Source organism: Alexandromys fortis, unplaced genomic scaffold (assembly GCF_014885135.2).
Source record: "Alexandromys fortis isolate MF-2015 unplaced genomic scaffold, M_Fortis_MF-2015_v1.1 scaffold_2_1_26212458, whole genome shotgun sequence".
In the NCBI taxonomy this organism is placed as follows: domain Eukaryota; kingdom Metazoa; phylum Chordata; class Mammalia; order Rodentia; family Cricetidae; genus Alexandromys; species Alexandromys fortis.
The window spans coordinates 3,555,621-3,578,644 of NW_026067930.1; the positions used below are offsets into that span (position 1 = coordinate 3,555,621).

Here is a 23,024-nt window from a genome sequence, read left to right on the forward strand (position 1 = left end):
CCCTTCCCAGCCAGTCAGCCTAGCCCTTCTGGTCTCTGTTACCTGGCTAGCAGAGGTGTGTTTTGCGTGTTATAAAATCTAATGTAAGTAAAGTGGAGTGTGTGTTTGAGAGGTCAGTTTTTTGTCTGTTACAAGGTTTACCAAGAATATTTCAAGGGTTCCAGAGAACAGGTTTACATAAAGGACTCTCAGGCCAATATGGACAAAAAAAAAAAAATGCTTAGCTGGCACTAGGGGAGAAGGTAGGCACTGCTTCTTACTAGAAAGCAAAAGGCTGTAAGTCTGTGGTAGTCTAGGACAATGGGTACTGGGTAAGTTTCAGGCTCTGTGTACAGCTCTATACACTGATTCTCATGTAGAGCCAAAGAAGATTCCCATCACTAGGAACCAGTTGAGGGATGATCAATCAGGTCTGGGTATTGGGAGACACTGCTGTATGAAAGCCAGGAGCAAGGAGAATAGGTACCCAAGTTCATTCATCTATTATCTAGGTACTTAGAACATGAAAAGGAAGTCTTCTACTCCCGAAAGGATGCATAGTGGGGTATGTTCCAGCTCAGCAAAAAAGCTTAATCTGACCAGGACAAGGATCAGAGATCAGTGGGAAGTGTGTGGATAGGCTAAAGAAGGCAAACACACTTCTGACTGATGAGAGACCCTAGCTGCTGGCATACAGCATAGCTACCCTGGAGAAGAGCAGGGCCTGCCTACCTGACCCTTCTGGACGTCAGTGCTCAGCTGACCCTGAAGGGGAAATAGACAGCATCAGCACCTGCTTTCGCGGTAGCTATCAGTTCTATGTGTCCTCGCAGGCATGCAGGAAACTGGACAGGCTTGAGGACATGTTTGTAAGTGTTTGATCCTGCTACTTTGAAAGCCCCTGAGGATTATTTAGAAACTGCAATAAGTTACACAGAACCTCTTCTTCGTAAAGAAATTTCTGAAAGTTCTTTTAATAATATAGTACTTTTTAATCAAAAAAAAAAATGCTGCTATAGGTCCTGAAGAGCTAGATCAGCAATTAAAAGCACTTAACTGCTCTTGCGGTGGACCCAGGTTTGGTTCCCAGTACCCACATCAGGTGCTCACAACTGTAATTTCAGGGAATCTAACCCCCTCTTCTGGCCTCTAATACCTGCACGCAAGTGATGAATATACAGACAAGTAGGCACATACATATACATTTATATATATGTATATATATATATATATATAAACAGTGGCATAGCACTTGTATCCGATAGGAATTTTTTTTATTATTGTTATTACTTAGATGCTATTTCTGGGGAGTTTGAGCATTTGCCATAGCCCGGATACCTAAATGTAGACAATCCTTTGCTGAAGGACATGTTGATGTTTGGGAATGTGAATTTCATCGTGCGTTTATCTCATTTCACCAAGTAACTGGCAACTCTGGCCATATGATGGCATCCTGAGTCTGCTCCCTGTTCTCTCAGTTGAAGAGAAACCATTTCAGGAAGCCTGCTTTCCTTCTCTGGGTTTTGTCACCGAGTCCCTCTCCTATAATCCTCACTCTCTGAAATAGAAGACATGGCCTCTCTCACCACAATCAGCCCCTTGTTCACTGAGAAAAGCATTTTGGAATTTTGTTGTAGTTTTGTTTGTTTTTTGAGACAGGGTTTCTCTGTAGCTTTGGAAACTGTCCTGGAACTAGCTCTTGTAGACCAGGCTGGCCTCGAACTCACAGAGATCCGCCTGCCTCTGCCTCTCGAGTGCTGGAATTAAAGGCGTGTGCCACCACTGCCCAGCTTTTGTTGTTGTTTTTTCACTTTGGGAGTGAGTTTGGAATTTTGCAGGGTTTGAGATGGTCTCACTATGTAGCCGTGGCTGACCTGGCACTCATAGTGTCCATTCCTAGAGATTTCCTGCCTGCTTCTCTCAAGTGCTAGGATCAAAGACATGCATCACCACTCCTGGCATGTTTGGGATTTTTGAGACAGGATCTCAGTATGTAACTGTAAGCTATCCTGGGCCTCATTTTGTAATTGAAGCTGGCCTCAAACTTTTGATCTCCTGCCTCTGGCTTGTAAGTGCCAGGATTATAGGCCATGTGCCACCATATCCGGTGGGGTTTTGTTTTGTTTGTTTGTTTGAGACAGGCCCTCGCCCTAAAGCCCAGGCTGTCCTCAAAATCTTGGCCTCTTGTCTTAGCTTCCAAGTGCTAGAATTACATGCTTTCACCATGATGCCCAGTAGGTATTTCATGGTTGCTATAGCTCTTGCTGGGGCATGGTTTTGAGTTGGATAGAAAAGGAAAATTCTTAAGCTGAACATGAAACAACTATATTCTGGAGCTCCTATTACCCTCATATCCAATTTCCATGATGTACAAATTACAAAATAAAATAATTTCTTCTTTTAAGAGTGTATAATGTGAAACTGGGTGGTGGTGGCACATGCCTTTAGTCCTAGTACTTGGGAGGCAGAGATAGATAGGTGGACCTGGAGTTTAAGGGCAATGTGGTCTGCAGAATGAGTTCCAGGACCGCCAGAGCTACACAGAGAAATCCTGTCTTTATTTAAAAAAAAAAAAAAAGAATGTGGGAGATGTATTGGGCTGGAGGGTTCCATGCACACTTGCTATATGTATGCAAGTTTATATAGAGGTCAGAGGACATCTTTGAGTATCACCTTCAGAAATGCCATCTGCCTCCTCCTTTCATTGGCCCTGAGTTTACAAATTAGCATAAACTGACTAGCCACTAAACCCCAGGAACACCTATTGTATTGCTGGCATTACAGCTTTGTATCACCATGCTCTGCATTTTTTTTAAAGATTTATTTATTTATTATGCATACAACATTCTGTCTCCATGTATGCCCGCACACCAGAAGAGAGTGCCAGACCTTATTACAGATGGTTGTGAGCCACCATGTGGTTGCTGGGAATTGAACTCAGGACCTCTGGGAGAGCAGCCAGTGCTCTTAACCTCTGAGCCATCTCTCCAGCCCCCATGCTCTGCATTTTTACATGTGTTTTGGTCTTTATGCTTGTGAGGCAACCTTCAACTGAGCTAGCACTCTAGCCACAGAAGTAACTAACTCCTTATCTCCTGGGATATGTTCAGATTCATTGTTTAATACAGAAGCAGAAAATTACCTTGCCTGAAAGTTTCTTTAAGAACCCATTTCTGGACTGGAAAGATGCCTCAAAGCATGGAGCTCTTGCAGAAGACTCTAGTTCAGTTCCCAGCATCTACATCAGTCAGCTCACAACTCTGTGTCACTCCAACTTCAAGAGGATCTGATGTGAGCACCCATGTTCTGATGGACACACCCACACAGAAACACATCTATATGTGTGTTTTTAAACACATATGTAAGTTTTAAAATAATAGAAGTAAAAAAATTATCTTAAAAAACAAAACTCAGTGGAGCAATAATGACACGCCTTTAGTCCCAGCACTCAGGAAACAGAGGCAGATGGGTCTCTAAATTCAAGGCTAGCCAGGGCTACACAGAGAAATTCTGTCTCAAAAAAACAAATTAAAAAAAAAAAAAAAAACCTTCATTTGTGTGCCCTGACAGCTTCCTTTATTTCTGAGCCCCTGGTTACTTTCTTCCATGTTTATTCCAAGTTCAAAGTTGACAGTGTTGGTTCCCTGATCATTTCTCAGTATTCTGGTTTCATCCTATGCTTGAGGACCCTTATGATTATATTGGACCCATCCAGATAATTTGAGTCTCCATTTGTGTCCATGATTTAGAGGCACACCTATAAGGTACTTTTTGTCAGGTCAGAGAATAGACATGTTCAGAGAATCAGAGCTCTGCTCTGGAGCCTGTTCTGCCTACTGTGTATGTTCTCCTTGATAGGAGTTGTTTGGCATCGTGTATCTAGCAGAAACTCTGTTCTATCAGAAGCTTACACTGCTTTCTGAATCACTCACAGGTCTCTGGCTACCCAGGTTCCCATGGAATCCCAGCAATGGCCGGCAGCATTTACCCAGGTCAGGCATCCCTTCTGGACCAGACAGAATTATGGAATCACAGACCTCAGGAGATGTCCGTGTGGCAGCCCAGTGTGGAGGTATTGGGGTGTTCTTGGCTATAGCCAGTTAACAGACAAAGTGTGGTTTAAGTCACCTGTTATTTATAAATCTGAAGTTGCTTGATTGTGATTATTTAATTCTAAAACCTATATACCCCATTTATCCACTTTAAGTCCATACCAAGAATTCCCTATGACAAAGGAGGAGTGAATTCCAGGCCAACCTGGATTACCTAACCAGGTGGCCTTATCTCAAACAAAACAAAGTCTGAAGAGATGACTCAGCAAATAAAAGCACACTATCTGAGCAAGCCTGACAACCTGAGTTGATCCCCAGTACACACTGTGGAAGGAAATTACCAAGTCCTGAAGTCCTCTGACCTCGATCCGCATGTATGGTTACACATACATAGTAATAATAAAAGCAAAATGTAGGGGGCTATAGAGATGGCTCAGAAGTTAAGAGAACTAACTGGTCTTCCAGAAGACCTAGGTTTAATTCCCAGCACCCACATAGCAGCTCATAATTGTCTGTAACTCTGGTTCTTGGGGACCTGGCATCCTCACATAGACATTCATGCAGCAAAACACCAGTAAATCTTAAATAAATCTTAAAAAAAAAAATCAGAAAGAGAAACATGCCCCTAGCCAGTCTTTTCTAGTTTTGTGTTTCTACTAGTGCTAATACATTCTTTGGTGTGTTGGGCTGTTTCTTTTTTCTTTTTTTAATTTTAATGACATTCAATTGTATACTTTACAAAAGCTCTTTGAGTTCTAAACCTTTAATTTATCTATACATATATAGACATATATGTGCTGCCCATTACAAATTGTAGATTATAACACTACTCTTTAAATATATCAGTAGCGTTTAGCAAATATAAAATGTGTACATTATATAAACATGTTTCTTGGCATGGACTGTTTCTTAGAAGCAGCCAAAACACGTGAATATTAGACATAGTAAATCTCAGCCTTCAAATTGGTGGCTGGAGTTTGAGAGGCCCTGTGCCCATGACTCTTTGGCTTAAGAGTTTTGAAAGACCCACATCACAAAGTGGAAATATGAGAATGAACTCAGGAAACTGAATGTTCTCTTGACATTGTCCTTTCCAGGACTCAGCAGCTTTGGACCTTCGAGGAATGGGACAGGTGCTTCCTCCTCATCTGATGGAAGAGCGGCTAATCCGGCAGCAGCAGGAAATGGAAGAGGACCAGCGCTGGCTGGAGAAGGAAGAGCGATTTCTGGTAACACTGTGCAGAGTAGTCAGCCCCATCCCAGTGTACCTTACACACTACTGCAGAACTCCATTTCTAATAGAAGCTAAAGACTGACTTTACATCTGGTCCCAAACCCTTGCCATCATAGGCTGTTTGTTATTATTGATGATATTTTAGGAATCCACTTCTAAAATTTTGTAGTGTATTGTAGCTCAGAGATTTCTCTTGAGTTTTTTTTTTCCCCATTACCACATTGTTGAAACAAAAAGAGTCCATGTTAGTGTGAAGGTAAAACATTGTATCTCAGCCCTGTAGAAGTGTGCTAACATGGCTGCAAGTCCTGTCTGCCTCCTGTCCCAGCTGCAGTGTGTCTGACAGATGCATCTGGACCTTGAAGAGAATGGTCTTTCAGGCACCTCTTGCTGACAGTCCCATTCAGAAGTCTCTAAGTGACAGAGAGCTCTCTTTCTGATCCTTCTGAATTGCTGTGTTCTTGCCTCAGCACTGGAGCCTGTGAGACTTGTTGTTCTTCCTCTCCAGCCTTAGGAAAAAATGTTACTGGAAAGAACCAGGGTTCCTGCTGCTTCCAAAGTCTGTGTTAGTAGTTTTACCTGGGGAACCCAAACCTGGGTCCTTATGCTTTGGCTGAGTCATTATTTACCAATGTCACCGGCATTGATTAGGTTGTTGTTGTTGTTTTGTTTGTTTGTTTTTGTTGTTGTTTGTCAACCTGACACAGGCTAAAGTTATTTGGGAAGAGTGACTTGGTTGAGAAAACTCTCCATAAAATTTGTAGATAACTCTGTAGTGCATTTTCTTAATAATGATTGATGTGAGTGGGCATAGCTCCCTTGGGGTAGTGCCATACCTGAGCAGGTGGTCTTGAATGATTGTGAGAATGCAGGCTGAAGCCAGCGGTGGTGGTGCACGCCTTTAATCCCAGCACCCAGGAGGTAGAGGCAGGTGGATCTCTGTGAGTTCGAGGCCAGCCTGGTCTACAAGAGCTAGTTCCAGGACAGGCACCAAAGCTACAGAGAAACCTTGTCGCAAAAAAAAAAAAAAAAAAAAAAAAACCAAAAAAGAAAAAAGAAAATGCAGGCTGAGCAATCTATGGGGAACAAGTAGCAATCCTCCATGGTCTCCAGGTGGAGCCTGACTTGAGAGTTGTAAGCTAAAATAAACCCTTCCTCCCCAAGTTGCTTTTGGCCATGGTGTTTTATCTTAAATAGAAACCTAAGACACCACCTTAGTGCTGTACTTTATGTTAATAGGCAAGGTACAGAGAGGGCAGAATTTAGTCCTGGCCCTAAACTCCTTGAAGTTTATGACAGGAAGCATTTAAATCAACCAGTGATGGTTTTGTAAGGCAGTGGTTTCAAGCAATACTCTGAAAATTTCATTCTTTGTCTATAGCTTTCTTTTTTTGAGAGGGGTTGTTTCTGCGCTGTCTTGACAATTGAATAAAGAGCCTCATGCACGCTAGCTATTTGTTCTAACACTGATCACAGATTAAAACATGCTCCACCAGCTTGAATGCAAAGGCTTCTCTCTCTCCTTCCTCTCTCCCCAGGCAAATCTCTCCCAGCCCTTAAGTAGGCATGGGCTGCCAATCCCGGATTGCCAGGTGGGCACTGTCCATAGGTTCATGCATATGCAGGCAGCTGATAATCATTGCGTGATCATAGCATAGGTCAGGCCTTAGCCATCTCAGGAGTTGATTATACATCTCCATCAGGTGTGATTCCACGCAGCTCGCTACACTCATCACATGGATTTATACTTTATTTCCCTTTGGAGAAAAATATCTTACATTTCAGAACCTTCAATTTGTTAAGGCAGATCTAGATTTTAAGTCATGCCACAAAATAATAATAACTATAGTAGTAGTAGTAGTAGTAGTAGTGATTTAGAATACACCAATTGTTCCCTGACTTATGTCTTAAGCTTTTTTTTTTTTTTTTTGGTCCAGAAAGCCTCTCCACCATTTTACACACACACACACACACACACACACACACACACACAGACAGAGAGACAGAGGGGGTTGGAGGGAGGGAGAGAGAGCACATTTGTTGCATTTTTAAAAATGAAATTATTTGAATTTGATAGGCTTCAGTGCGGGTGTGGTGTATGTGGCTCCATTGGGCAGAAGTTTGCTGCTGATCACTGTTGAATGCTGTCACCCACTTTCTCTAACAACTGAGGTCAAAAGAAAAGAGGAGCCCTGTGCCCCCTGTAGTGCTGGGGAGACAGCAGAGTCCAGATAATGTGTGAGCTAAGCCTTGAAAGAGAAACTGGAATTTGCAAAGCAAACAGGCACAGGAAATACATTCCTGGCAGTGGGAAGAGCGTGGGTAATGACGTGGGGTCATGGGACTGGCTTAGCCAGATGTGACCCGTGCTGATCTCCTGAGGGAGTTGGGGAATTCTCATCGGAAGGCTCAGGGGGCCTGCATTCTACAGGATTGTTTTTCTTTGAGATTGTGTGCATGCACTGTACCTCTCATTCTGAAGCACATGGTGAGTTCTGGTGAAGGCCCCACTTGTGCTCCGTGCAGGGTGTCTCCAGTCTCTGAGTAGCTTATGTGCATGCATAGTCCATCTGCAGAGCTGAGTTACATGTCCCCAGAGCCCTGGCTGTAATGTCCACCTTGAGTCTCCCTCCATATGCAGCAGAAAGGCCTGTTGGAGTGTCTTGACAATTCAATTCTAATTTTTCCAGTATAGGTTCTGTAATCTCTGAGGAGATACCTGTCTTTGCTGCCTGAATAAAGTGCTGTCTGTCTGTGAAGAGCCTCACCTGTATCAGCTCCTCCTTGGCACTAAGCTGCCCGGCTGTGCATTTTTGTATGATACACTTTTTTTGTATTGTTAGGATTTAGCTGTTGCTGCTGCTGTTGCCAGGACTCACTAAATTGTCTAAAGTAGCCTTGAACTAATCATTGTGTATCTTAGAAGGTCCCAAGACTGCAGCCCTCCATCAGAGTAACTGAGATCACAGGCCTGAGCCAATATCTCCAGCTTGCCCACTATCTCCTGACAGTCACCCTGTGAATTCTTTCTTTGACCTGTCCATTTAGGTTTTCTAGATGTACAACTGAGTTGCTTTTTCATTTTTTTTTTAATTAGGTTGGGACTGTATCTCACTGGTAAGATGCTTGACCTGTATGTATAAGGTGCCGGGTTCAGGCCTCACTTTAGGGAATTAAAAAAAAAAATCCCACCCCTAAAATCTTAGTACTTAGCTAATTGAGGCAATGTTGCTGTGAGTTCTTGGCAAACCAGGGCTATAGTGTGGGTCCCAGTATCAAACCACCTTGTGTTTTCTTGTCTTCTTCATTTTCAGTTCTTGTTACAATATTTGTTTTTCTCTCGAAGAATTGCCTGCTTGTGCCTTGTATTCTTTGCCTGCTTTCATTTAAAGTTTTCTGTTCTCCATTAAGCTTGGCTGTATGTATTAAATGTTCTACTAATTGTAAGGGGTTAGTAGAACCCTTCCAAGTCCAGTGGAAGCATCTCATAGGCTTGACTGCCCTCTGCAGACAAATCCCTGTATGTTTACAACTGCTGATTGGTGCTCATAATTGAGTGATTATTCCTGGTGAGGTGTTTTCAAAAACAGTCTCCTCCTTCCCCCCTTCATCCCTGTTCTCCCCTCTCCCCTCCTTCTGGCTGTTTCATCAGAACATCAAAGTCGCCAAATCCTGAACTAACTCTGTTAGCTTTCTCTTTGGTTTTTGTATCATTTCCCTTATTCATTTACCTGAAAAGCTGAGGTGTTATCCCTTCTTTGCCTTCTGCCATATTCACTGTCACCAGATCCTATTAGTTTTGAGTCCTGACACTCTCACATCTTCCCTAACCATTCTGGGTCTCTCAGCATGCACTGGTGAGCAACTTTGTGTACAACAGTAAGACAGATGCAGTGCCCTTTGTGGTGAGGAGAAAGACACAGACTAATGGACAGTGGACAGAGAAGGAAAGAGTTAAGTGCTTTGAAAAGAATCTGAAGAAGGTGGTGGCGCACGCCTTTAATCCCAGTACTCGGGAGGCAGAGGCAGGCGGATCTCTGTGAGTTCGAGACCAGCCTGGTCTACAAGAGCTAGTTCCAGGACAGGCTCCAAAGCCACAGAGAAACCCTGTCTCAAAAAAACAAAAAAAAGAAAAGAATCTGAAGAAGGATACCTTTCAGCCCCAGAGAGTGAACAGATATGTAAAGCCCCAGGATAAACCTGCACGGTGCGGCACAGAGTGGATGCTGTCCTATCCTAATCTGGTAAAGAAAAAAAAAACAAAGTGTCTCCTGCCACCTACCATTTGCCACTTGCTGTCTTCAGAATACTGACTGCAGTTGCATCCATTTTCATGTAGAACCCTGGAAGGAGGAAGGGCAGGGTATACAGGGTAGAAGGCGGAGGCAGGCAAACCTAAGGGCTTCCCTCTTGAGCTCCAAGTGGGTGGAGGAGAGAAACTCTTAATTGAGTAATAAGTAATCTCTCTGGCCCATTTGAATTACATGAAATGTTCTCTGAAATGCTGTCACTCTTGCTATGTGTTTTCCCTGCTAAACTGAGAGCTCCTGGGAACAGTCATTATCCCTCCCATCACTGTTCAGGCCCTGTGCTTAGTATAGAAGATGCCAGCACTGGAATCAATAAGCACTGCTCACCTCATGCCATTCCTTGTGCTTCTGCATCTGACTTGGTAGATTGTTCCTACTCGCCATGTGTTTGGGCACAGATATACTCTGGAGGGCCACCACTGAGATTTGTGTCCATGCACCAACCCTCAAGCAGAAATGGATCTGAGAGTGCAGTGAGGGTCAAGTGTGGTGATGTGTGAGCAGGAGAGAACAGAGCCTGTTTTTCTGCAGAGGACACCCCTCCCACCTGCTTTTATCTGCATGTCTGTAAGCTCCTGCACCACAGAGCCACATACCTTCTTGGAACAACACATTGCACCCCTGTCCAATCCCTGAACATCTGCAACTGTTGAACCAGACATGACTGAGAGTTTGCAACCACTTTAAAGAAACCATACTAAAGACAAAACAGTAGCTGCCCTCTGTTCGATCCTCAAGGCTTCAGTAGTCTACATGCAGCATGTTTCTCTCAGAGTGCAATGTCTGCAGAAAATGAGGATCTTATCAAGTGTGTAGACCATTACAGATCAATACTCTCAAGAAATAAAAATCGGCCAGGTGGTGGTGGCGCACGCCTTTAATCCCAGCCCTCGGGAGGCAGAGGCAAGCGGATCTCTGTGAGTTCGAGGCCAGCCTGGTCTACAAGAGCTAGTTCCAGGACAGGAACCAAAAGCTACGGAGAAACCCTGTCTCGAAAATTCAAATAAATAAATAAATATAAAAATCAGTTAATAGAAAAATGATATTTCTTTTTTAAAGATTTATTTATTTGGCCGGGAGGTGGTGGCACACGCCTTTAATCCCAGCACTCGGGTGGCAGAGGCGTGCGGATCTTTGTGAATTCGAGGCCAGCCTGGACTACAAAAGCTAGTTCCAGGACAGGCTCCAGAGCTACAGAGAAACCCTGTCTCAAAAAAAAAAAAAAAAAATTTTATTTATTTATTATGTATACAGTGTAAAGCTAGTTCCAAGACAGGCTCCAGAGCTACAGAGAAACCCTGTCTCCAAAAAAAAAAAAGAAAAAAAAGGATTTATTTATTTATTATGTATACAGTGTTGTGTTTGCATGGGTGCCTGCTCACCAGAAGATCTCCTTATAGATGGTTGTGAGCCACCATGTGGTTTCTGAGAAATGAACTCAGGACTTCTGGAAGAGCAGCCAGCAGCCATCTCTCAAGCCCCCCGAAAAAATGATATTTCTAAAGAAAGACAATATGCAAGCCAAACTTCCTTATTTCTTTTATGCATGCATCTGTGTGTGCACATGAAAGCAGGCATGTTTGTGTATGGTGTGTTTAATGTATATGTAGATTACTTTGAGAAGTCGGTTCTCTCCTTCTCCCATGGAATTCAAGAACCAAATTCAGGTTCAGATTTGTCTCAGCAAACGCTTTCACCTCCTGAACCATCTCACTGGCCCAGACTGCCCTATAAACTCTGCCATCCTAAAATAATTCCTGGCTGTGGAAGCTTGAGAAGATAAACACCATGTCCCCTGTGGTGAACTGGACAGCCGTTGTGGGTTGTACTCCCCACTGTAAGCAGATAGACTCTGTTACTTGAAAGTTGACTAGTTCTGCCTATAATACTGTCCAAATCTTTTTTCCACTGGATCACAATAACTATTGCTTGGAAGACTTAGGTTTCCAGAACTTATGCTAAGTTTTGAGGTTGCTGCCTTTAACTGCTAACGACATCCACTGAGTCATTTACCAAGTGTTTGGGTGGGTCAGAAGTCTCTCCTCAGATCATAGTCCTGCACAGAATAATTCCGGTGACAGGTGCTCGTGCCTGAGGTCATGTGTTCTCTTGATTGCAAATACTCTGTTTTACTGTACCTCCCTTCTTTCCCTACCCAGCTCAAGATTGTGACCTTTCTTAGATGGCCTGTGCATGAGAATCACTGCTGTAAAGCTCTTGCTAACAGACTCCTTTGCCAGAATGCTGACAGCCAGAGTAGAGCTACAGTCTAATGAGAAACCTTGTTTTCCTTCTGAGAATTGCTTAAAATAGTGACTTGGCATCTTATTACTGTGCACAGTACTGTACTAAAAAAGGGGACTTTTTATAAAGTTTAAAATGTAGAAGGCCTGTCTACATAAAGCCTGTTCTGTGTTCCTCTCACACAGTGGACCCAGTCAGTCCTGATGAAAGAAAACCAAAGAGGGAGCTAGGGCATAGTAACAAAGTGCTGCCTGCCAGAGAACAGACTGCTCTCAGAGTCTCCATACAGTGGCCTCCGTACAGGCTTCCTGGGAAAAAGATCTCTATATTAAAAGCCTTAGGCATTTTCTAGCAACACGAGTGTGGAGTCAGGAGCTGACCTGTTTGTTGCTGCATCCCAAGAACCTGATTCAATGTCACACAGGTGGAACCAGCAAATGAAAACAGTACAAGACCCCACACTGCACAGCAGATCCCCTTCCAGTCATCAAAGTGCCCCTCTGACCAGGCATATGGTTCTGGAAGAAGAAGTGCAGGGCCTTACCCCAAAAATTAAAAAGAAGGGGCACACAAATGGCTCAGTGAATAAAGGCACTTGATACTAAGCCTGAAAACGTGAGTTTGTTCCCTGAGACCCACACAGTTGAAGGTGAACATCAACTCCCTCAGGTTGTCTTCTGACCTCCACTCATGAGCCATGGTATGTGTGTATGCACGTTCACGTACACACTAAATATATAATTAAGGATATTTAATATTTATAGAGGATAGAAATCATTCAAGGTGCACTGAGCTAGTCAGAAGATCGCTGACAGAACACATCTAACATGTTCAAGGACCTCAGTTACATTCCCAACACCAAAAAGGAAAAGAATTGTGTGCTTATCATCACATACCCGCTTGGGAACACAAATAGCACAGTGACACTGTGTTTCTCCTAGAGATGGTGGCGGGTAGAAAAAAGTACCTGGAAGCTGGTTGGTACTGTAGTGGGGGTGGGGCTGCAGTATTTGAGAATTGGGTATAAAATGATGAACTTAAGTCCAAATATCTGACAGTAACATACACATACCAAATGAAATTATCTTGGTCTTTGTTTTCATCTCTAGAAACCTGATGTGAGGCTCTCTCGAGGCAGCATCGACAGGGAGGACGGGAGTTTTCAGGGTCCGGTAAGCATCTACCTGTACTCTCCCCAGAGCTTGGTCTCAAATTCTGCTATGCTGGACAGCCAAGCAAGCATATTCACATTCGTGATATGGGATAGGATGGCCTTTGTGTAAATAATGGGAAGGTTATCTAAAACCATCCATATGCCGTGTACCAGATTCTTTCATTCCTGTCCTGTTACTAATACGGACTTTTTTCTTTTCTGTTTTTGTTTTTGTTTTGTTTTTCAAGACAGGATAGCTATGGCGCTCTGATATATACTTTTAGAAGTACTGTAAGGATCAGAGTAACAACTACACACAGTTGTGATTTGCTAACTTTTTATACCGTTTGGTTTTCTGATTTGGTTGGGGTTTCTAACATAGGGTCTCATGTAGACAAGACAGGCCTCAAAATTGCCAAGTAGTCGAAATTGGCCTTAAACTCTTCCCTACCTCCACTTCCTGGGATGATAGGTACGCCACTTCATGCTGGGCATGACTGCAAATTTTTCCAGAGTCATAAAACTTGTTCAAGCAAGATGTCTTTTTTCTGCGTGTTAAGACAGAAACACCTGAATTTTCTTTAAACAGCTAGCCCTTAAGACAGAACCCATACAACTGCTTACCAGTTCTGTTCTGTAACAGGTATGCCTTGTTAGATGATTCTATAGTGCTCTGAGAACACACCCTCCTAGTTTTGTTGAAATCCCAACCTCTGAGTGTTCATATTGTGTGTGAATTTTACTACTGGGCTTATGAGTACAGGACAGCCAACAAACGCTAGCATTAAAGGTCTGTCCATGTTGGCCTTGTTTTTGTGACTCCTCTTATACAGGACACTTGGATGTTCCCCCATGCACTTCTGCTTCCAAAGTGTTGCATATCCTCACCTCAGATCAGAATTTATGCTCCGTGTCTTCCCTGTTTTTTTTTTTCCACTTTGCTTCAGCTACATAAGGCAAGAATCTGTTTTGTACCCACAACAGTGCCAAGAACACAGCTGGAACTCAATAACTTTCCTAACATTCAATAAGTAGATGGCATCTGAAATAAAAAGCACTGTACAAAAGCAAGTGGTTAGAAAATCATTCTTCATACCCTCTGCCCTGAGGAATTTGCAAGTGTGGGGGTCGGGGGTAGTCTGGGACCCTGCTTAGTGATAGAGTATGCCCTTTTAATGCAGGAGGTATCCTGGGTTGGTTCTCCAGAACCACTAAAAATAAGAGGGTTTGTCCAGGTGTGTGGCATATACTTGTAGTCTCAGAATCTTAAGCTGTTGGGGCAGAGGGGTGGAGAGATGGTTCAGTGGGTATGAGTTGGTTGGACTGTTTGCTGTTCTTTTGTGAGGACTCGGGTTCAGATCCCAGCACTCGTATCAGGCAGCTCACAAGTGCCTGTAACTACAGTCCCAAAGGATCTCTTCTGATATCTTCAGCTACCTGTCACACATATGTGTATATACTCATACACACATACTTACACACATACTTGAACATTTTAAAATCTTTTTTTAAAAAATGATGCTGTGGCAGGAAGGAGGATCAGTTCAGCTCAGGATTCCCTGCCCTGACTGGGCAACATAATAGAATCTGTCTTTAAAAACCAACAAGCTAGGCTGGAGAGAGGTTTAGAGGTTAAAAACACTGACTGTTCTTCCAGAGGTCCTGAGTTCAATTCCTGGCAACCACATGGTGGCTCACAGCCATCTATAATAGAAATCTGTTGCCCTCTTCTGGCCGGCAGGCACACATACAGACAGAACACTATAAAGAAAATAAATAAATAAATCTTTTTAAAAAAAAAAAAAAACAACCAACCAGCTTTTTGATGTGATAAAACACCTTGATCAAGGCAATATATAGAGAGAGAAGAAAAAGCTTATTTTGAGCATATGGTTTCAGAGGATTAGAGTCTATAATGGTAAGGACAGCAAGGCAGCAGGCAGCTAAAACAGCAAGCATCAAGAAATGTTGTGCTGTCTGTAAATTCTCAGAGCCTGTCTCCAGTGACACACTTCTTTTTACTATTATTAATTAATCAATTAATTAACTTTTTCCCAGCCCAGTCACAGTTTCGTTTCCCTTCCTCCTCTTCTCCCTGTCCCTCTCCCCCAATGCCCTCCCACCCCCAAATGCACTCCCTCTCCTTTCCCTTCAGAAAAGCTCCAGCCTCCCGTGTATGTCAGCTAGCCCATGGCATATCAAGTTACAGGAGACTAGGTACCTCTTCCTCTATTAAGGCTGAATTAGGCAACCCAACAGGAGGAAGGGGTCCTATAGCAGTCAACTTAGTCAAAGACAGCCCCCACTCCCTCTGCCAGGAGTCACACAAGAGGATCAAGGTCCACAACCGTAACACATGATACACTTCTAACAAGGCCTGAACCATCCCCAAACAGTGCCACCAGCTAAGGACCAAGTGTTTAAATATGTTATAACATACAATGGAGATGTGAACTCAAACGGCTATACCATTATTTAAATAATTTAAATATTCAGATGAATGATTTTTTTAAGTCAAAATAAATAGCATTTAAAAAACTGATTCTGGTGCAGGGTTATGAAACAGTTTTGAGGGCAGTGCAGGTATAATCTGTACTAATCTTGGGTAAGAATGGTCTTGTGTTTCATCTTCTTTGGAGGAGCTCCTAAGGCTATCCTACATTTGCCTCAGACATGCTGTGTAGCAAAGGTTGACCTGAAATTTCTGATCTTTTGCTTCTACCTGCCAAGTGCTAGGATTGCATGCATGTGTCACCATGGCTGATATGGTACTAAGGAAATACATTACCAACTGAGCTACACTCCTAACCATGAAACAGTTTTAATTGTGTTTGCTACTCTGTGGCTCTGGTGTTTTAAAGAAGTGCTTACTTACTCCAGTTGAAAACACAGCAGTATACATGTACATACATATATATGTATGTGTGGGTGTATATATGCGTGGGTATGGGTAGGTGAGTGTGTGTGTGTATATATACATATACATATACATATACATATATATATATATATATATATATCCCCTAATAAGATCTTCATCACATCTAGATTTGAGTATAGTTTTGTTGTTCTCCAATGGTAGGCATCCAACCCAATCACTCATACATACTAGCAGCCATACCTCTAGCAAATAGATTAATGCAGTTTCAGAAGTTGGGTATAGTATCGCGTACCTGTTATCCCGGGTCTTGGAAGGTAGAGGCAGGAGGGTCAAACTTAAAAACAGTCTAGATCGGTGGTTGTGGTGCACACCTTTAATTCTAGCACTCGGGAGGCAGGGCAGGCAGATCTCTATGAGTTTAAGGCCAGCCTAGTCTACAAATCGATTTCTAGGACAGGCTCCAAAGCTACACAGAGAAACCCTGTCTTGTAAAACAAAAACAAAACAAAATATCAGCCTAGACTACATAGAAAGATCCTGCCATCACAGATTAAAAACATAGATTTAGACAGTTTTAGACATTACAGCTGGAGGAGGAATTGTCTTACGTAGAACTGTCTTTTTATCCATCAGTGGATAAACAGATTCAGAACTGTCTGTGAATTGGATTTCCTGACTGGGCCTGGGCAATGACCTAGATAACACTTTTCTTCTCCACAGACTGGAAACCAACACATCTATCAGCCCGTGGGGAAACCAGGTAAGTGAAGAAATGTATTGTGAATGAGGAAGTATGTATGGTTTGGCAGGAGTAAGATTTAAGCAGAATGTCCTATAGTGCTCCCAATCTTCCTCTACTCACTAGTGTGGTGTTCACCACATTAGGACTGTGCTTAGAGTACTAGAAAGCTGAGCTTCCTGACATAAATCATCAGAGGCCCCTTCTCAGAACATGAGCCTTCTGTATGCTGTAACAATGCTAGTAGTAATGGGTTTCAGAGTGCTTGGGAACCTGATCAGTAATGTGTGATGGGGACCTTTTTGCTTTTCCAGATCCTGCAGCTCCACCAAAGAAACCACCACGCCCTGGAGCACCTGGCCACCTAAGCAACCTGGCAAGCATCAGCAGCTCTGGGGACAGCTACAATGAGGGTGTCAAGGTGGGCATCTAAGCCTGTGTAGCATAGTCTGTTTCAGGTTGGTGGGGTCACTGGGTCTTCAGCACATGACACTTACATTGTAGTGGTCAGAGACGTTGACAAGGAGACGGTAAGAAGACCCAGGATTTAGCATCACTTGTTCTGAACCTCTCAAGATTCTAAAAAAGTATTGACTGGAGTCTTTGCTGTTGTTCTCTAAGCATGCTAGACTTGAGGGACTTTGTTCCAGAATCCTATTGCCAGATGAGAGCAAATGAGCTAGATATGCCTTGTTTTAAATATGAAGCCAGAATGTCCAGAATAAGTAGGTGCTCACTGTTGTCTACACATAATTCTAAATAGAGCCTTGTGGAAAGGTATTTTCTGTTTCAACTCAGAATTGTACTTATAAAAGGACCGCTGGAGCAGTAAGACATATCTGCTCAGATACATCTGCAAGCTTTCTCTGGAGGGCCTCCTTAGCTCCCTCCCTAGGACTGTATCACCAGACATCACTGTCTGGCTTTCGTGGTTCCCCTTATCTTCTAAGGACAGAAAGGAGGTGTCCACCCTATTACTCCCACCCCTATCTTCTAGTCCAACACTTAAAGGTGGGATCTCTTCATTTCCCACTTGGTGACAGACCCCTCTTCCTGTGTTCTACTTTTCAGTCTAATACACTTTTTTTTTTTTGCATTTTAATAGCTCTAGAATAGGGGTGGAATTTGTTTCTTAGTGGGTTAGGTTTTTGTCTTTTTTTTGTTGTTGTTGTTGTTTGCTTGCTTGCTTGCTTTGCTTTTTTAATGAGGGACTGAGGGATAGGTTAGTTGGTAAGGTGTTTGCCACATAAGAATGAGGGCCTGAGAACAGTTCCCCAGAACCCAATATTAGGTTTGATAGCATATGCTCAAATATCAGTAGTGAGGAGGCAGAGAGAAATAGTTTCTTAGTTAGGCTTCCCTGGCCGTCTACCCTAGCACAATCAATGAACCTCAGGTCCCAGTAAGAGANGGGGGGGGGGGGGGGGGGGGGGGGGGGACACAAGATAGATGGGTGTGGTGTTGCAAGCCCTTAATTTAAACTCCAATACTGTGGAATCAGAGACAACAAATCTCTGTGAGTACAATGCCAGCCTAATTTACAACGTGAGTTCCAGAAAAGCCAGCACTATAAAATTTTACTATTTACAAAATAGTAAAATAAAAACAAAATGGTTGGCAACTGAGGAGCAATATCTGAGGTTGACTTCTTGCTACTATGCATGTACATGAAATCATGCAAACATACAAAATGATGTATCATTCATGTGGTGGTATATTCCTATAATCCCATTACTCAGAAAACAAACAGGAAGGTTGAGTTCAAGGCCAGCCTGGGCTATATAACGTGACTGTCTTTGTTGTTGTTGTTTAAGAAAAGGCTCCTGTTGTGATGGATGACACCTTAGATCTGATGAGTATGGGTAGTTATTTAGTGCTGCCTCTGCCATCAGTCTCACAAGGTTGGTAGTGGTCATATTTTTCACACTAGATAATCATGGTTCACAGAAGTGGAATAGGTTGTTCAGGGTCATTCAGAGCCAACAATTGGACCAGCATGCCACTATGGGCCCTGTACTGCATACTGAAAGTGCCCTCTTCTGGGTGATCAGAGTGATGTGATGTCATCTCAAGAGTGAGAGTCAGGGAGGCACATCTTCTCCATGCTCAGGGCAGGTTGGTCTATGGCTCTGAGGGCATCATTGTCATGTCCATTCCCAAAGTGACAAGAGCATCATGGATTTACTTTGGCACACATTAGCATACTCGTGCAGTTATGTTGAGTAAACACAGCTGGTCTAGTGTACTGCTGAGATCAGTCCTAGAACACCTGCTAGCTAGTCTTAGCTCCATAAACCCAGGCAACTTCTCAGCAGCTGTCAGCAACACTGGGTAGTCTTGGAGAAGAAACAGGTGAAGACACAAATCTTCTAATACTGTGTCATTAAATCTGAAAGGAGAAAGGAAAAGTTAGAATAATGAACTATTCTCATTTTCAAAAGCAGCCAAGAGTAAACCTTTGAACTGTCTTGTGTTATAATGAATAGCTGGCCTGGAGTCCTGACATTTTCCATCTTTTTTTATAGTTCATAATGAGAGTAACATGATGAAATATACATGAGAATACTCTCTAATATAGGATGTTGTATAGGGAGAAATCTTGTGAGAGAAACAGACTTACTTCACCTAGATGAAGATGATATATGTGTCTTTTTTTCATTATCTGCTTAGTACAGGTAGTTAAACCCCTCCTAAAGGAACGATATTGGGCTTTTTTAAACAGTATTTTTTTATATAAAAAAGTTTGCCTTGAATTATTTGTAGCTCAAATAATTCACCCAAATAACATTTAGCCAGAAAAAGTCTCCAGCTTTCTTTGTAGGTTTTACTTTTTGTAGTTCTGTTGTTTCCTAGTACTTGTGCTGGACAGGCAGTTTGCCACTGAGTTCATGTCCTATTTTTCTTCCTCTGGGTTTTAAGCAGAGTAGGAACTGACTATCTCTAATGGGTGGTGGGTTTTTAACTGCCAGCCCCAGAGTTTCTAAGTTATCAAAACTCTGGACAATAAAAAAAAAAAGTCTATAATAGAGCCAGGCAGTAGTAGCACACGCCTTAATCCTAGCACTTGGGAGGCAGAGGCAAGCGGATCTCTGAGTTTGAGGCCAGCCTGGTCTACAGAGTAAGTTCCAAGACAGGCTTCAAAGGTACACAGAGAAACCCTGTCTTGAAAAACCAACAAAATAAAAATTAAAAATCTGTAATAGATGTTTCTCCAGCCAAGCTCTGACTTCTGGTATGCTACTATGATGGGTCCTAGAGGCAGGACGACAGCTCCTATGACTACTCGATCAAAGAGTGTCATGCAGAGAAGAAGCTTTAAGCAGCATAAACTAAATTTCCATTGGTCTACTAAAACTGAACAGTTTTTTCTATCTTGATAGTAATGCTCTTTAGCTATCCCCTCTGGGAAGCCTGTAGACCTTCCTGTACTGGTATTGTTTAAGTGCACTTCCTATGAAGAGAGACAGAGAAGTAACTACACTATGATCCTCAGTGCCTTAGAAACCTCTGGGTGTTTGCACCTCTGAACTGTAGAGGCTTATAGTGGCATGGAGGCTTTTAGATAGGTCTATAGGTGGCAGTCTGCTATATTTTCCCTGCCAATCTGTTCACAGTAAGATAGCTAGGGGTTTAACTGAGGAGACAAAACAGCAAAGCCACCCAGTTTCTAAAACAAAAATACCAACCTGATTTATACCAATAATCCAAGCATTTTGAGATCCTAAGGCAGGTAGGTTGAGAGTTTAAGACTAACCTAGGTAGGCTACATAATAAAATCCTGTCTTTAAAAGATTTAAAAACATACACACAAAACAACCACAAAAAAAGTGCAGAAAGGAGAGTTAAAAAGAGTTAAAAGCTTCTGAAGTATTTAGACACAGCCCCTACCTATAAGTTCATCTTAGGCATCAAGGAATTGAAGGCTAAGAGACCATATGCAGTGACTGAGGCTCATCTCCTGGAAGTCAAATGGCAGATCACTGATTACATATGCCCTTCTCCTCGCTCGCAAAGAGCCTTGCTCTCTCTTGCACGACTGCCCGTTGCCACTCACAGGCTTTGCATGCTGTCCTCATTTATCTCATGGGAATGAATGTTGCATGGCAGGGTTCTAGTTATGTGCTATGCAAAGAGCTGATGGCAGGCACAGGCACTTCTGACAGCCAGTGAGCAGAGAGTACCCGGAACCTTTGTAGTTAGTACCCAGGTATTCTGCTCATATGTTATATGGGAGTTTTCTGCTGCCTTATTAATATTGTTTTTCTTTTTTCCCTTTCTCTGATAAATCCTTTAACTTTTCCTCACCTTCTGTTCGACAATAGCCATGGAGGGTAAGCACATCATATCTGTGTGTCTGTCTGGATTGCTTTATCACACCCAGCTCTCTGCATGTGACTCTGGACTAGCACGTGGATAGCCCTGTGGGAGGGCACACTTGCTTTGTTTCTCACTTCTCATGACAGACAGGTGCCAAAAAGAGCATTTTTTCCAGAGACTGGTACATGACCAGCTTTACAATGAACTCAGATGCAACTGTCTGTTCCAGTATGCCTTTCCAAGGCATCCAGAAGTCTGGCATAACCTCAGGACCATAGCAGACCCATAATTGTATATTTAGTCTTTCTAAAATATACCCACACAGCTTGAATTTTGAAACATTACTCAAGCCTTTCCCCTAGGAAAGAGCCCCATGTCATTCTGCCCTCAGCACAGAGGATATCATGAGTAATATCTGGCATCTCTGGACCCAGGTCCTGTATCATGTTTACACTCTATGAATTAATATGCTTCTCCTCATTACTACTCGAGGAACCAAGCCCTGCTGGCCTTGGTTTATCAAACAATCACCATAGGACTGGCAGGAAGTCCCTTCTCTGCTACATGAATATGAGTAGCTCTATGAAAGTAGATGATGTCTGCCTAAAGCAAATACATGTGAGTCCACATTTATCATCATGAAAAGAGCACTTTGCTGTTAGTGTGTGAAGGCAGCAAAGCTGAGCAGAACTTAAAACCAGCAGAGATCCTTATTATTGATGCTGTTTGATCATTTAGTAATGTTTCAGTCACTTTCCCTAAAGTCCAATCAATCCTTGCTTATAAATTCTGTGGGTTGTTTCCCTTGTGAATGACTTAGGGGTCTGGGACACTTAATCTCCACTCTGAATCTAGAGACTTTAGTGTATATGATTTCATCTCATTCCCTTTAACTGAGCTCAAAGTTGGAGGACATCACTGTCTCATTTGTTGTCCCTTGGATGGCTTGCTTTACTGTCATCCTCAAACTGAACTATGTCTGACAAACAAGAAAATTCATTACCTTCTGCATCTGCTTTGATCTCTTTTAAAGACTCTCTAACTTAATTGTGGTGATACCTCACTATCTTCTGGGAAGCAGGAAATGACCAGCTTCTGTGTTATCAGCTTCAGCCCCAGGAAATCAGCCCCCCTCCCACTGCCAACCTCGACCGGTCCAATGACAAGGTATATGAGAACGTGACGGGCCTAGTGAAAGCTGTCATTGAGATGTCCAGCAAAATCCAGCCAGCTCCTCCGGAGGAATACGTCCCTATGGTGAAGGTAAAATCCACTCAGTATGATGAGGATGGCCTTCTTTCCCAGGGAAGCCAGAACTAATGCTTTGGGTGTAAACGCCACCACCAGATGGTGACAGTGTCCTTCGACATTACTGTAGCAAACAGTAGGCTGGGAATATACCTTGAAGCAGCAGAATCTTTTTATTACTGTTGTTTTTAAGTTTAGTGGAATGGACAAAAAAATCTAAAGAGCATAGGTTGTGTGGAATGTTGTGTAACAGTAATGCTAAGTGTGTGACTGAAGGAAGCAGCAGTGGGAGTTACTTCCTTTTGGGGAAGAGGTGGAAAAGAACATGAAGGGAATACTCAAGTACTCATGAAAGCCAGGGCACATCTTCAGCTGTCATTATTCAGTTGCCTCTGCCTTGGTTTTTAAGTATGTTCTGAAGATTGAATTGAAGTCCGTTGATGTATCTGACCTGCTCCTTGGTGTTTCTCTTAAGCAGAGGAGTGGACTTTTATGTGAGTAATGATAACCCTGTCCTGGTGGTCCTGTCCACTCAAAAGGTTGAGGCACAGCAGCCACTTGAATCCCAAGAATTCTGTACCAGCAGTATAGTAAAGACCCCTTTCCAAAAAAAGAAAAAAAAAAGTAAAAAATAATAAGGAAGACAGGCACACACCTTTAATTCCCAGCTCTCTAGAGGCAAAGGCAGGTGAATCTCAGTGAGTTCCAGGACAGCCAGGGCTACTTAGAGAGACCCTGTCTTGAAATTTTTTTTTTAAAAAGTAACAATAATTGGCTGTGCAGTTGTAATGCATACCTTCTTTAATCTTAGCACTTGGGAGAAAGAGGCAGGCTGATGGATCACTGTGAGTTTGAGATCAGCCTGGT

At 42.7% G+C, this 23,024-nt stretch overlaps 1 protein-coding gene across 5 annotated transcripts in view; it reads left to right on the forward strand.

Annotated features, from left to right (window-relative positions):
- Nucleotides 1-23,024, forward strand: part of Ptk2 (protein tyrosine kinase 2) — a 194,201-nt gene that overhangs the window by 165,090 nt on the left and 6,087 nt on the right. For 4 of the 5 annotated variants that reach the window (XM_050144974.1, XM_050144975.1, XM_050144977.1 and 1 more), the window contains 6 exons: nt 3,914-4,051; nt 5,129-5,260; nt 12,929-12,991; nt 16,574-16,613; nt 16,907-17,013; nt 22,017-22,172. In XM_050144974.1, coding sequence (XP_050000931.1) covers nt 3,914-4,051; nt 5,129-5,260; nt 12,929-12,991; nt 16,574-16,613; nt 16,907-17,013; nt 22,017-22,172 — 636 coding nt within the window. Of the gene's footprint in view, nt 1-3,913; nt 4,052-5,128; nt 5,261-12,928; nt 12,992-16,573; nt 16,614-16,906; nt 17,014-21,942; nt 21,967-22,016; nt 22,173-23,024 lie in introns of those variants that run through there. The other variant, XM_050144978.1, reaches the window with a different exon arrangement.